General features: G+C 36.3%; 1 protein-coding gene across 4 annotated transcripts in view; it reads left to right on the plus strand.

Moving 5' to 3' along the window:
- FAM185A (family with sequence similarity 185 member A) overlaps positions 1–13,774 on the plus strand; it is a 68,385-nt gene that overhangs the window by 5,606 nt on the left and 49,005 nt on the right. For all 4 annotated transcript variants that reach the window (XM_082632417.1, XM_082632414.1, XM_082632416.1 and 1 more), the window contains exons 3-4: positions 3,391–3,483; positions 8,566–8,704. In XM_082632417.1, the coding sequence (XP_082488543.1) occupies positions 3,391–3,483; positions 8,566–8,704 (232 nt within the window). The remainder of the gene's footprint in view (positions 1–3,390; positions 3,484–8,565; positions 8,705–13,774) is intronic.

Consider the following 13,774-nt stretch of genomic DNA (forward strand, 5'->3'; position numbering starts at 1 on the left):
GGCTCCAGACACGCAGGCTCAGCGGCCATGGCTCACGGGTCCAGCCGCTCCGCGGCATGCGGGATCCTCCCGGACCGGGGCATGAACCCACGTCCCCTGCATTGGCAGGCGGGCTACCAACCACTGGGCCACCAGGAAAGCCCTAAGTTTTAAATATGGTACAATATCATTATCTCTAATTAGTGATCACCTATTAATGTAAGTTTCTCTTCCACTCATTTTAAGGATTTGAAATATATTTGATCTATGTTATAAGATGTTTATAGCAATAATAACAGCTATTATTTACTGAGTCCTTATTATGTACCCAGAAATATAGCTAAGGCTTCATTTAATCCTTGAATTATCTTCTTTTTATCAAGGAAGAAACTGTGAGCTACCAAGAGATTAAGGAACTCATTTAGGTTCCCACAGCTAATAAATTGAGCTAAGATTTGAACTTGGGTCTTTCTGCATTCCAAGCTCATGCTCTTTCCACCTTTCCTTATTGTCTAAGCAAAATGTCTGGCAGTACTAACTCACTGAATGCCACATATTTGCATTTAAAAAAAATGCAATAGTAATAGTTTATATTACACTAAATTGCTTCTGATTTATTTAAACATTTTAACTACTTTGTTTTGCATATTGAGGCAGGAGATATATGGGCCCCAGGGTAAGCAGCTGGAGTTCATTCCCTGTGGCCAGAAACTTCAAAATATCAATAGCAGGACAATCGAGAGAGGAGGCTGGGCCCTGCCCAGATAAGAGATAAAAGACCACATATTCCTTATTCTCAAAGTCAAGGAGACCTTCCCGACTACACATGCCCAGAAAGGCTTCTTGGAGGCCCAAAAGGGAGGGGGCACCACCTCAGAGTAAGTGACGTCAACTATGCATAGGCCTCTTTGCTAGAATCCATCTTGGCTGAGAGATGCGTGCACGCACATACACGGGGAGGATCCTGAGATATACCAAATATGGACTCAGAACCAGGCAAAGCAAGATGATTGGTCAAAGGAAACCTGGAAGAAATGCCCCATAAAAGTGATTCAAACTACCACAAGGGGGCAACTCTCTCTCTGAGCCCACCCATGTGTCTACCCACAAGAACTGTACTTTTTCCTCCTAATAAACACTTTACTTGCTTCACTACTTTCCATCTCTGTGAAAATTCATTTCTACACAGCTGACAGTCTAGGGCCTTGTCATTGGCCACTGGTCCCCAGTGGTCTAGTGGCTAGGATTCAGAGCTCTCACTGCTGCTACCTGACTTCAATCTCTGTCGGGGAATGGAAATCTTGCTGCAGGCCAAGGCCACCCAAGATCAATATGTTTTTAAATTTTATAATCTACTTTACATTTTTTGAAATTAGATGAGCTTTGAACTTAATGAAAGCTATTAACATTTTTGTGCTTTAGACCTCTTTGAAAATATGACGATTATTTCCTTAGAAAAAATGCACACATATGAAATTTTGCTTACAATTTCATAAGTTTCACAGACTCTCTAGAATGTCGTGTAAACTTGGTTAAGAACTCCTGATTTAAATAAAATAACAGTTGTTGTGGAGATACTTTTTTCTAAAGTTCATCAGTTACTTGTCTTCTTGATAAAGACTATTAAATACAGTTTGACTTCTGACTCATGTTTCTGTGGGCATGAAGTCTACCATGCTGTAATATAGATAAACTTTTTAAGAATGATTCATTTTGCCCTTTTCACCGAATTTTTTTTTTTTTTTTTTTTTTTTTTTTTTTTTTGCTGTACGCGGGCCTCTCACTTCTGTGGCCTCTCCCGTTGCGGAGCACAGGCTCCGGACGCACAGGCCCAGCGGCCATGGCTCACGGGCCCAGCCGCTCCGCGGCACATGGGATCCTCCCAGACCGGGGCACGAACCCGCATCCCCTGCATCGGCAGGCGGACTCCCAACCACTGCGCCACCAGGGAGGCCCTCACCGAATTTTTTGAACTTCATTCCTGGGCCATTTTACCCAAGGTTTTACTGTTTTTCCCCCTGAGTCAAGCAACCAGAAGGTATATGGTTGTTTTGTATTTTTTTCCCCACTTTTTAGATAGATCTCTACCGTTGCTGGTTATGATATTGGTGGGTTTGCTTTTGCTATTTTTCTTCTTCTGGTATTTACCTATTCTTTTTCTCTTTATAGATATGTTAGAACTGAAGACTTATGCAAATATTAAGGTGAAGTAAGCCACCCTAAAAAAATAGACCAAACATCTAATGGCTCACACACAGCTATAGTTTATTTCTCATTTGTGTCCAAGTGTGTGGGTGACTCGTTTCTATTCAGGCATTGTAGGTTCCCGTCATCTTCTGGCACTGCTGTCTGTTAGAGCCTTATTGTAATATACATTCACCTGGTGGAAGGGTCAGAGCACGGAGAACACACATTAGTTCTTCTAAAAGCTCCAGCCTGGAAACTGCACATGACATTTCTGTTTATGTTCTATTGGCAAGAACTGAGCAGCACCTAAGAGGTAAGGGAAGCTGGAAAACATTGTCTCTTCATGGGCCCAGCTACACTCTGTACTTTGGGAAAAAGTGGATTTTTGTGGACCTATCATAGTTTCTGCCACACTTGCCAAGTGTGAAATCAAGTGTTACATACACACACATTTTTTTTTTATCTAGCAGAGGAGGCTAACTGTAACTGCTATTTTCTTAGAGACATTTTCATTTAGTTCCAGTTTCTGGGCTGTGTTGTACTAGAAAGTTTAACAGTCAGTGGGTTGTGTATCCTAAGTGTGAATATAATATACTTCTTCAGGTGACTCCAGCAATAAGAGTGTAGGATTTGAAATCATACAGAGCTTGATTCTGTTAGTTTAGATTTTGTTGTTTTCTAACGTGTCACCTGATAAGGTTGTTTAACCTTTCTCATTCTTGGATTCCTTCCTCTGTAAAATGGGAAAAATATAATACTCATCTCTGAATTGTGAGAATTAAATGTTAGTTCATGTAAAGTAGTGAACGTTGTTATTTGGTGCAAAGAAAATGCCAAGTAAGTAATAAATATTACTGTTATTAATGATGAATATTAATAATGATGAACAGTGATTATTGTTGTCATCCTCATCATGATTTATGTTTAGTTAGCCATTGTGATCTTTGATTCCCAACCCTTTCTTCAGTGAAGCTACCAGAACACCCAAGTATCTTTTTTCCTTTGAGTCCAAGAAGCTTTATTTAATCACTTTAACAGCAGTTGACACTCTTTTCTCACTGATATTATTATTCCAAACAGTGCATTTCTATTCATTTCTACTTCCTCTTTTACTGCTTTATTATTATTTTAAAAGAAATGTATAAAATGTTGGAACATTTTTTATTAGTATAAGTCAAATTTATTCTCTTTTTCTATGTGTGAATTTTTGTATTTGTCTTTCAGAGTCAAAAATTACATATTCAAACAAAAGGAGGTAAAGTGATCTGCCTGGGAACAGTTTATGGAAATATAGATATTCATGCATCAGATAAAAGTGTAAGATTGTAATTTTCTTTTTTAGTACTTGCTATTTTGCATCTGGTTGGCTCACACAGTGGGTAGATTCTACAATATTTGTGGCAAAACATTCCCTTTTTAATGCATTTGCGTTCATTAGTAAATTCAAATTTGAACTGACATGATTAAATATTATACAATTTAATTTTAAATTTGTGATTTAATACTTTTGATAGATATTTAGTTACTTATTTGGAATCAATAACATCTTTTTTTAACTTTTATTTTATTTTTTTTTAAGTTTTTTTTTTTGATGTGAAGCATTTTTAAAGTCTTTATTGAATTTGTTACAGTATTGCGCCTGTTTTATGATTTGTTTTTTGGCTGTGAGGCATGTGGGATCTTAGTTTCCCGACCAGGGATTGAACCCACACCCCTTGCATTGGAAGGCGAAGTCTTAACCACTGGACCACCAGGGAACTCCCTCAATAACATCTTTAAATTCTTAATATTTCTTTAAAAATTTTTTTGTATTGAAGTGTAGTTGATTTACAGTGTTGTGTTAATTTCTGCTGTACAGCAAAGTGACTCAGTTATACACACATATACATTCTTTTTTATACTCTTTTCCATTATGGTTTATCCCAGGATATTGAATATAGTTACCTGTGCTATACAGTAGGACCTTGTTGTTTATCCATTCTATATGTAATAACCCCAAACTCCCAGTTCATCCCTTGCAAATACTTAATATTGAATTCTAATTCTGAAGAGATTTTAATCTTAATGATCATGGGTTAAAATCAGTCATTACATAATACCAAAATAACTGGGATTAAATTTTTCTTATTGTTAGGTTTATTTGAGTATTTTTTCTGAGACCTGTTTATTTTGCCTTTAGGCAATTTTAGGAGTTTCAAAACTCAACTTTCTTCAGTGTTTTCCACAAGATGGCACCATTAGACAGCATTACTGTTCTCCAAAAGCTTTTATTAGCCATAGGAACTTTGATCGTTATAAGACAGTTTGCATTTTTTCAGTCAACTTTTGTTGCTTTCTGTGGTTTAGCATAGTATTAAGAATAAAGGTATAATTTTGAAGTATAAATTGTCACAATTTTTTAGCATGATCAGTAATGTTTTAAATCTTTTAGAAAGGTCTAAGCCACCTTTTATTTTTTTTTTTTTTTTTTTTTTTTTTTTTTTTTTTTTTTTTTGCTGTACGCGGGCCTCTCACTGTTGTGGCCTCTCCCGTTGCGGAGCACAGGCTCCGGACGCACAGGCTCAGCGGCCATGGCTCACGGGCCCAGCCGCTCCGCGGCATATGGGATCCTCCCAGACCGGGGCACGAACCCGTATCCCCTGCATCGGCAGGCGGACTCTCAACCACTGCGCCACCAGGGAGGCCCTAAGCCACCTTTTATTTTACAGTTAGACAATTTGCAAGGATTCTTTTGTCATAAATTTGTTCAATTCCATACTCGGCTGTATTCTCAGATAATTGGTGGGGAGGAATTGTATCTTATATATAGATTATTGTTGGCATAATTAAACAAGGTAGGTTATAACAGTAATTGTTCTACTATTGTCACTTTTATTTTCCATCACCTTTCTCTTAGAACCTGTGAGAGACTGTTTAAACCCAAATATTCAAATTTATCTTTTTAAAAAGTGTTGAAAGACACTGCCTGGCTTTATGTGGCAGCCGTTTTGAGACAGCATTTAGTTTCACCTCTCTGATTGTTGTGGTCTTGGAGGTGCAAAAGGGAAATTGGACAACTGCAGTTGCAGAATATTGCATATTGATGTTCACATGTAACTATCAAAGAAGAATTTAAATCATCTTAATTATTTTCTGTTTTTAATATTTTGACCACTATTTCCACTCATTATTTATCCTCTCAACTTTCATGGTTTATTGAATATTCATTTATTCCTACTTTCTGTTATACTCTTTTGTTTCCTGCCTGATGGAGTTTTGTGTTGTACTAAAGAATCAGTTTTGATATTTCTTTCTATTTACATTATGCATAGTGTTAATTTTTAAGGCGTATTTCTAAGTTTGTGGGGTTTTATATAAATTCTTATGAAATATGTTAACTTTTAATATACAACTTCCATAGAAATGTGTTTTGGTTATTTGAGAGGCAGCATAGTGAATTGGTTTAGAGCACGTAATTGAGAACCAGAGTACCTGGGTTTGAATCCTGGCTCAGCCACTTACTAAGCTCTTTAACTTCAGATGAGTTATTTAACCTCTATGTGTCTTGGTTTTCTGGAAAATAGAATACTAGTAATGACAGTAACTCACACTGGTTGTTTTGAGGATTAAATGAGTTAATGCAAAATACAGATAAGGTACTTAAGATAATGTCTTGCATAGCTAACTCCATTATAGTGTCTATAATGATGATGATAAAGGTACATAAAACACAGGAAAGGTAATTTGGCCAGTCCTAGACCTACCAGTTAACTTTACTGAGACTCTGTTTCATTATTCATAAAATAGGGATGGTATTGTTTGTTTTTTCTGCTCAACAAGATTGTGAGAATCAAGTGAGCATTATAAACACTTAACAGTATATTCTTTATGTATCATTTTATATGGAATGGCTGTTTTTAAATTGTATCCTTAATGTCAGTATCCTAAGTTTGATACAGACAAGGTAGAAATCCATTGTGTGAATGGATTGTTGAATGAATGATTGTAGAATGAATTGATAATATAGTTATCAGTTGACCTTTCTTTCTTAGTTTGGGCTACAAGGCCACAGTTTTTCCTTAAAACTTCATTTTCATTTTATGATGTTGCTTTATAATAACTAAACTTTATGAAAAAAATTTCCTCTTGTGTAGAAAAGCAAATTAATTTATAGCAGTATCTCCCTAAGAAAGGTATTTTTGGATCTACTTTTTGTTCTTTCTTTAAATATCTACTTCACTTAATAAGCAAGTACAGTTTAATCTATTTTTTTGAGTGTTTGTTCCATTAGCATTAGTAACTATAAATAAGATCCTCAATATTTTGCTGTAAACTATGGTGTCCTAAGTTTAATTGTTCTAGTTAGTATCTGATATAGTACATTATATATGGCCCTTAGTGAATTTTCTATTTCTTTGAAATTAATTTTACGGATTGATTGGTTAAAATAGCTATATTATTGTGATGCGGAGTGTTGTACTTTTGCTTGCTTTCATTTAGTTTGGTGGGGCAGGGGAGGATACTTTTTAGCTTCCTACAGGGTAAGATATTTAGTGTTTAATGAACAAAGTAAATCCTTGGCATTTTCCTGATACTCATATAAGGAGTGTCTTAAAAGCTTTATTTGGTTGTGAGGAGAGTCTAATCAAAAATTCCCCCTTGCCAATTCAATTAAGTTTCAAATATTCTTTCAACATTTATCTTTTGATATTCCCTAAAACAGCCTCACTATTTATAAAAAGCTAGAGTATTCAAACTTGTTGTCTGCTTTATGGAAATACTTGGAGAATTTTAAGCTATGCATAAAGCAACTTTTCATGAAGAAATTTTGTAGGTAAAGGATACATTTTTTCAGAAATTTTAAACCTTACTGTTTACACTGAGGAATGCAAAATGTGTATTCTCACAAATCTGAATGTATATCAAATATCTATCTTTCTTTGACAGATTTATTGAAACTAGATTTTTAAAAAAATCCTATGAATCCACAATTAGCTATAGCAGATAAGAAGCAATTGGGTGTATTTTATATACCTAATAAAAGTCCATTAAAAAACAAAATTATATACTTGGAATCTGGACAGCAAAGTAATTTTAGTTTGCTTCCCATAACAACCTCTGGGTACTTTAATTTCTCTTTTCATACTTTATCTGTCTTCTAATATTTTAGTATTCTTGAAACTCAATTCTTATGTAATATTTTGAACTCAACAATTTTTGAAGGAAGTATAACGATTGAATATAATACTGATGCCAATGTGTTGAAAAACAATGATGTTCTTTCTTTAAATACCTCAGTGTAATGCTTGAATTTGACCCTGGGCAAAACTGTGGCAAGCCTTCCTAGTGATTCAGTTTTTATGTCAACAATTTTATATTAATGCTCACTTTATGCTTATAAAACATTTGTTTAAAATACTATAAAGATAATTTGGAATCCTTAATTAGATACCTTCATTTTACATTGGGCTCAATATTTGAGACATAAATGCATACTGAATTTTGTTAGAGAAGTTTAGGGATAAACACAAAAATCCTTCCATTTTGTTCAGTGGAAAGCTACTGACTAATTAGATGTAAAGTGGAAAAATTCTAGAGGTAATAGTGTATTCACTACATTAACAGATGAAATGAGAAAAATCATACGAGAGTCCAATAAAATAAGATAAAGTATATGCTAGGATCTAAAACCAATTCATGAGTTAAACAGCAACAACAACAAAACAGATTTGAAATAGAAGGGAACTTCTTTAATCTAAAAAAAAGGGATCTAGAAGCTATCTATAGCAAACACCATACTTAATGATGCAATGTTGTAAGCTTTCCCTCTGAGAATAGGAATAAGATAAGGATGCTTACTTGTTATCTCATCACTTCTATTCACTGTTAAATTGGAGGCCTGAGCCAGATTGTAAGGCGGGAAAGAACAGGAAAAACAGTATTAATATGAGGATTAGAAGGGAAGAAATGAAAGGATCACTTGTAAAGAATATAATTATACATGTAGAAAAATTGTTTTAATTCAGGTAGATTATTAGAATCAGTTAAGTGAGTTTAGTGAGGTTTTGGATTTAATTAAGGTCAAATACAAAAGCCAGTTAAGATAAAATGAAGTTTAAAAAGCTATCTTTTATAATAACATTTAGTAAACATCAAATAGGAATAAATTTAACAAAAGATGAAGAACTCTACATAGAAAATGCAAAACATTATTAAGAGAAATTAAAGATCTAAATAAATGAAGGAATATAATGGGTCTATTCCACAGAGAAAACACTGTTGCTCATAATCTTGTAATTAGAACTGGGGGATTGAAGTCAATAAATTGACCGTGTACTGTACATATTAGTTGCCCACTAATTCTGGCTTTTTACCAGTCTTCATTTTATAATGAACTGATTTGAGTCTTTCTCTTACTAGACTGTGACCGTAGATAAACTGCAGGGAAGTTCTGTTAATGTATCTACTGAAGATGGTTTGCTGAAAGCCAAGTGTCTTTACACAGAATCGTCATTTCTATCTTCTGCTGCTGGGGATATTACATTAGGAAGTGTTCATGGTAAGGTGACAGAGGCCTAATACATCTTAGATATGCCACATGACATAAATTTTAAGAGATGACTGTTTCTTTGTAGGTGAAGGAGGATCTGCCGTTAGGAAGCTGCCCCTCTAAATAATTAATTTCAGACTAACCATCTTTTAAAAAACCCACAAAATAAAGTGACTCATGTGGTACTGAATTTTATTTTGGCAAGAAATTGAATATTATGCTGTTATACATGAAGCTAATAATAATTCTGATTTTTAATGCATTTCTTTATAGAAGGCAACAAACAACAAGGAAATATGTGCAGGGATATTCAGAGGAAAGCACAATGAAATAAAAGCAGTGTTAAAAAATAAAGATGGGTTCTGGGTGATTGCTTTTATGTTATGATGGGAAAGCTAAGGATTAAATAAATTAATGAAACATTTGTGTGGGATCTGATTATAGCAATTCAGTGATACTAATTTTGGCTGAAATGCTTTATGTGTATTAGTACTAGCACCAGCTCCTCCCAGTGCCCTGCCATTTTCAGTTTTCTTTAATTAAAAATCATCTTGTGACTTTTAAAACATGTCTCTGCAGATATGTAATATTACTTAGTTAACTTTTGTGTTATTGAAAGAAAAGAAGAGAATGTAATGGTGAAGTAATATGGCAAAGGGCATGCTGGTATTCAGTGTCACTCAGCATGCTTCTTAAATTCCCACATAGCAGACGATTTAAGTCCAGATGTTTTCTGAAATATGTACACATAGAATTAAGAATCTCTTATCCTGGCAAGTAGTATATACACATCTGCTAAGTGCCTTTTGGACCATTTTCCAGGAGTTATAGACAAACTTCTGCTGTACGTAGTCCACTCATTTAACTTCTATAGGAAAGCTGAATATATTTATCTATACACTTTGGTAAAACCTCCAGATTTTAGTAGTCAGCATGAATTATTAGGTGGTATTAGAAAACCTAGCTAGTGCTAACCATGCTATTTAGCAAATTGGCAGGTAGTCTTACAGTTAAAAAAAAATCTGAAAAAATGAGTACTTATGTGCTTGAAATAATTCTTGAACCTCAATTTCATAGTTAAACCTCATCAACCATTCTTGTAGGGTTAAGGTATTATTTGAGTCCAAAATAAAGCAAATAATTTTGTTAGTTATTCATCAGTTTTGTTGTTTTTTGTTTTGTTTTGTTTTGTTTACTCAGGTGTGCCTTGAATAGTTCTGGTAATTTGTAACTCCATATTTCAACAATGACTTTTATGTAAGCATTGTATTTTTAACTGTTAATTGTAACTAAAAGTACTGTACTTAATATATTGAGTAATTTTTAGTGGAAAAGCAATTCCTTATCATGTCACATGTTGATTAACACCCATGATAAGAACAGCCCTGTTCTCTGCAGTGCTTTACACCATGTTTACATGGAATTCATTAATGTTTAAATTTTTTTGCTTTCTTTTAAGTAAGTTGAGAATTGAACTTGGTACATTAGTAGCTTACATGATAGTAAAACAGATGTACTTTTTTGAAGCAGTCCTCAAAATACTCTAGGTCTCTTTTTTTTTTTTTAACATCTTTATTGGAGTATAGTTGCTTTACAATGGTGTGTTAGTTTCTGCTTTATAACAAAGTGAATCAGCTGTACATATACATATATCCCCATATCCCCTCCCTCTTGCGTCTCCCTCCCACCCTCCCTATCCCACCCCTCTAGGTGGCCACAAAGCACCTAGCTGATCTCCCTGTGCTATGCGGCTGCTTCCCACTAGCTATCTTATTTGACATTTGGTAGTATATATAAGTCCATGCCACTCTCTCACTTCATCCCAGCTTACCCTTCCCCCTCCCCGTGTCCTCAAGTCCATTCTCTACGTCTGCATCTTTATTCCTATCCTGCCCCTAGGTTCTTCAGAACAATTTTTTTTTTTTTTTTAGATTCCATATATATGTGTTAGCATATGGCATTTGTTTTTCTCTTTCTGACTTATTTCACTCCGTAAAATACTGTAGGTCTCTTGATTACTTACAGTGGCTGAAATGGAAACAAATTGCTAGGAATAGAAGAGTTCATTCTTTAGCCTTTATAAAACCTTTTATATTTACTGACCTTTAATGTGAAGTCAGTTAGCTTTCCTTCGGTGGTTTCACTCTGAGCCAGACCTAGATCCTCTTTTGAACTGTTGTCTCTGGTTGGGATTTTGCAAGAAGACTCTGAGATGGAAATTAGAGTGTAGCCAATTTACCAGGGAGGCCTCTGGGGACCAGTGCCATACAGAGGAACAAAGCCCAGTTTCCACGGGAGAGGTTAGACTTGATAAGTCTCAACAACCCCAAAGGGGTGCTCTGAAGCTGGGATGGTCCTCAGAATTGTCTCAAGTTGGGGTGAGGGGAGATGGACCTTTATATCCCCAATCCTTAGATGCAAACTGCCCCAGAAGCACCATGATCTTGGATCAAATGGCTCTCTTCAGATAAGGCAATTCCCTAAGAGAGCAGAGAGCTGAAGACTGTCTGCCAGCAGTATTCCCAATAGATAGGAAAATAAGCCCTGCAGTTACAGAGGGGTTCTGAATGATGGCTCATAGCACCTACTACCGTTATATTTATTCATTTGTGCAGCACATTTATTGACCACCTACTGTGTGCCAGATTTTCAGGCACCAAGGGTATGAAGTTGGGCAGGAGATGATACCTATCCTTAAAGAACTCATGGTCTAGTGGAAGGATTGAGCATCATCGTTCTTGTTTGTAATACTAGTAGAGCGGAGAGAAGTAGGAGAAGGGAAAATTTGATCCAGTTGCCACTGTAGAAGAGGTTCCATGTTGTTCAGCCCTGCTTTCTCCATGTAGTCCTTGGCCCTCACTCTGCTTGGTTTTTCAGTGGTAGTAAGTATATGAAAGAGAGATTGGAGAAAACCATCTGCATTTCTTAGTCATACTCTGTGCCTGCCTACTTTTTAAATTACCCTTAAGAGAGGCCCAAGTTTCTTGCCTCCCCCTCCTATGCCATCCCTATTTCCATCCTTGTCCTGAGGGATTATATGCACATGTTCCTTGAGTTTGGAGTGTGGAGGTGGGATGGGTACGGAAGAACAGGCAGTGTTCTAGCCCTACATCCTAATAGGTTAGAAGATTAGAGTCATGACTGGTGGAAGGAAGTCCCTATGCTGTAGCTACTGGGATTTTAGTAGGGAGAGATACCTCCCAGGGATCATCCCAAGCTGGAACTCTGAATATATATTCCACTGAAGTCTTTGTTCTAAGTGGTGATGGTCATATAACACCAATTAGATCCATATTTTGGCTGTATTTAAATAAACTAGCTTGGGAATCTTAAAAACTTATTTTTACAGGAAAATATGTTGCTACTTTTATACATCTGACTTACAGAAAACAAATTCATAGAATATACACATTCTAAGACCTGCCTGTTCAGGATTTATTTAGTTTGGCTTCTTTTTCTTTTTTTTAATGTAAATTTATTACTATTTTATTTATTTGTTTATTTTTGGCTGCATTGAGTTTTCGTTGCTGCGCGTGGGCTTCTCATTGCAGTGGCTTTTCTTGTTGCAGAGCACGGGCTCTAGGCGCAAGGGCTTCAGTAGTTGTGCCTCGTGGGCTCTAGAGCACAGGCTCAGTGGTTGTGGTGCACGGGCTTAGTTGCTCTGCGGGATGTGGGATCTTTCCAGACCAGGGCTTGAACCCATGTCCCCTGCATTGGCAGGTGGATTCTTAACCACTGCACCACCAGGGAAGTCCAAGTTTGGCTTCTTTCTCTTAAGGTAGATTTTTTTAAAACCCAACATACAGATGTTGTAAAAAGCCATTTGTACCACAAATATGATGACAATAACTGTCTTTTTCATAGATTCACCGGGTATATGAGTTTGGAGCCCTTGTGTTAATAGGTTGGGGGTGGTTGTTTGAAAGCATGTTGAAAGCAAACATGTATTGAGTGCCTAAGTGAGCCAGCCCATTTTATTTAATGGATAATTGGCTGTTTACAAATGAAGAAAACAAAACTTAGAAATGTCAAATTGTTTGCTCTCAATTATAAATTAATTAGTGGAAGAGCAAGAATTTGATCCAGGTTTCTTGACTTTTTTTTTTTTTTTTTTGCGGTATGCGGGCCTCTCACTGTTGTGGCCTCTCCCGTTGCGGAGCACAGGCTCCGGATGCGCAGGCCCAGCGGCCATGGCTCACGGGCCCAGCCGCTCCGCGGCATGTGGGATCCTCCCAGACCGGGGCACGAACCCGTATCCCCTGCATCGGCAGGCGGACTCTCAACCACTGCGCCACCAGGGAGGCCCGGGTTTCTTGACTTTTTAGGAGATGTTTTTAAACAGTGTTCAAACAAATATGTGCACATAGCCATGGTGAATTTCTTGATTGCAACCCAAATTCCATCATTGCTTTTAGGGCTACCTGGGTCACTCTAGAGATGTTTCCTCTAGACAGACAGCACTACAGCACAGATGCACTGCTTCAGCTGGGTTCTAACTTGTCAATTCCAATTTCAGGATTTTTGTGCCTTATGAAAATGTGGTGTTCCATATAGTGTTTGGGTTCAGCTTAGCTCCGTGGAGCCATTGAGGGACTCGGTTCATTCTTTAAAAGTGATGCTGCTATCTTCAGTGTGTGGCTTCTAAGTCTTCCATGAAAGGAAGACAGCATGAAATTTATTTCTTGTCTGTATATTCTTTTTGTTCATATACCCTGATGCAAACTAATACCCAACATACTGCTGAATACTTAAGAGGTAATGAGGAAAGGGAAAATGAAAGGAGTAATATGTCTATCCTGGCTTTGCAAATTGACTCCTGTGTGTAGAGAAGGGAAAAATCTGTCTTAAATGGTTTTCAAAATGAAATTTTTAAGTAGAGCTAACAATATTTTCTTGGTAAGAAAATGAGTAATCTAATTGACTAGTAATATTTACTATTTGTAATGTTGGTTGAATCACATCTATTAAGTATGTGTGCCTTCTAATACAAAAGAAACTAGTTTATTCACTGACTCAACAAATATTCCCCAATGTTCTGGCACTGAGAACCTAGTGGGAGAATGAGTACTTGGATAGTTT

Source organism: Mesoplodon mirus (genome assembly GCF_964341445.2).
Source record: "Mesoplodon mirus genome assembly, chromosome: 9".
In the NCBI taxonomy this organism is placed as follows: domain Eukaryota; kingdom Metazoa; phylum Chordata; class Mammalia; order Artiodactyla; family Ziphiidae; genus Mesoplodon; species Mesoplodon mirus.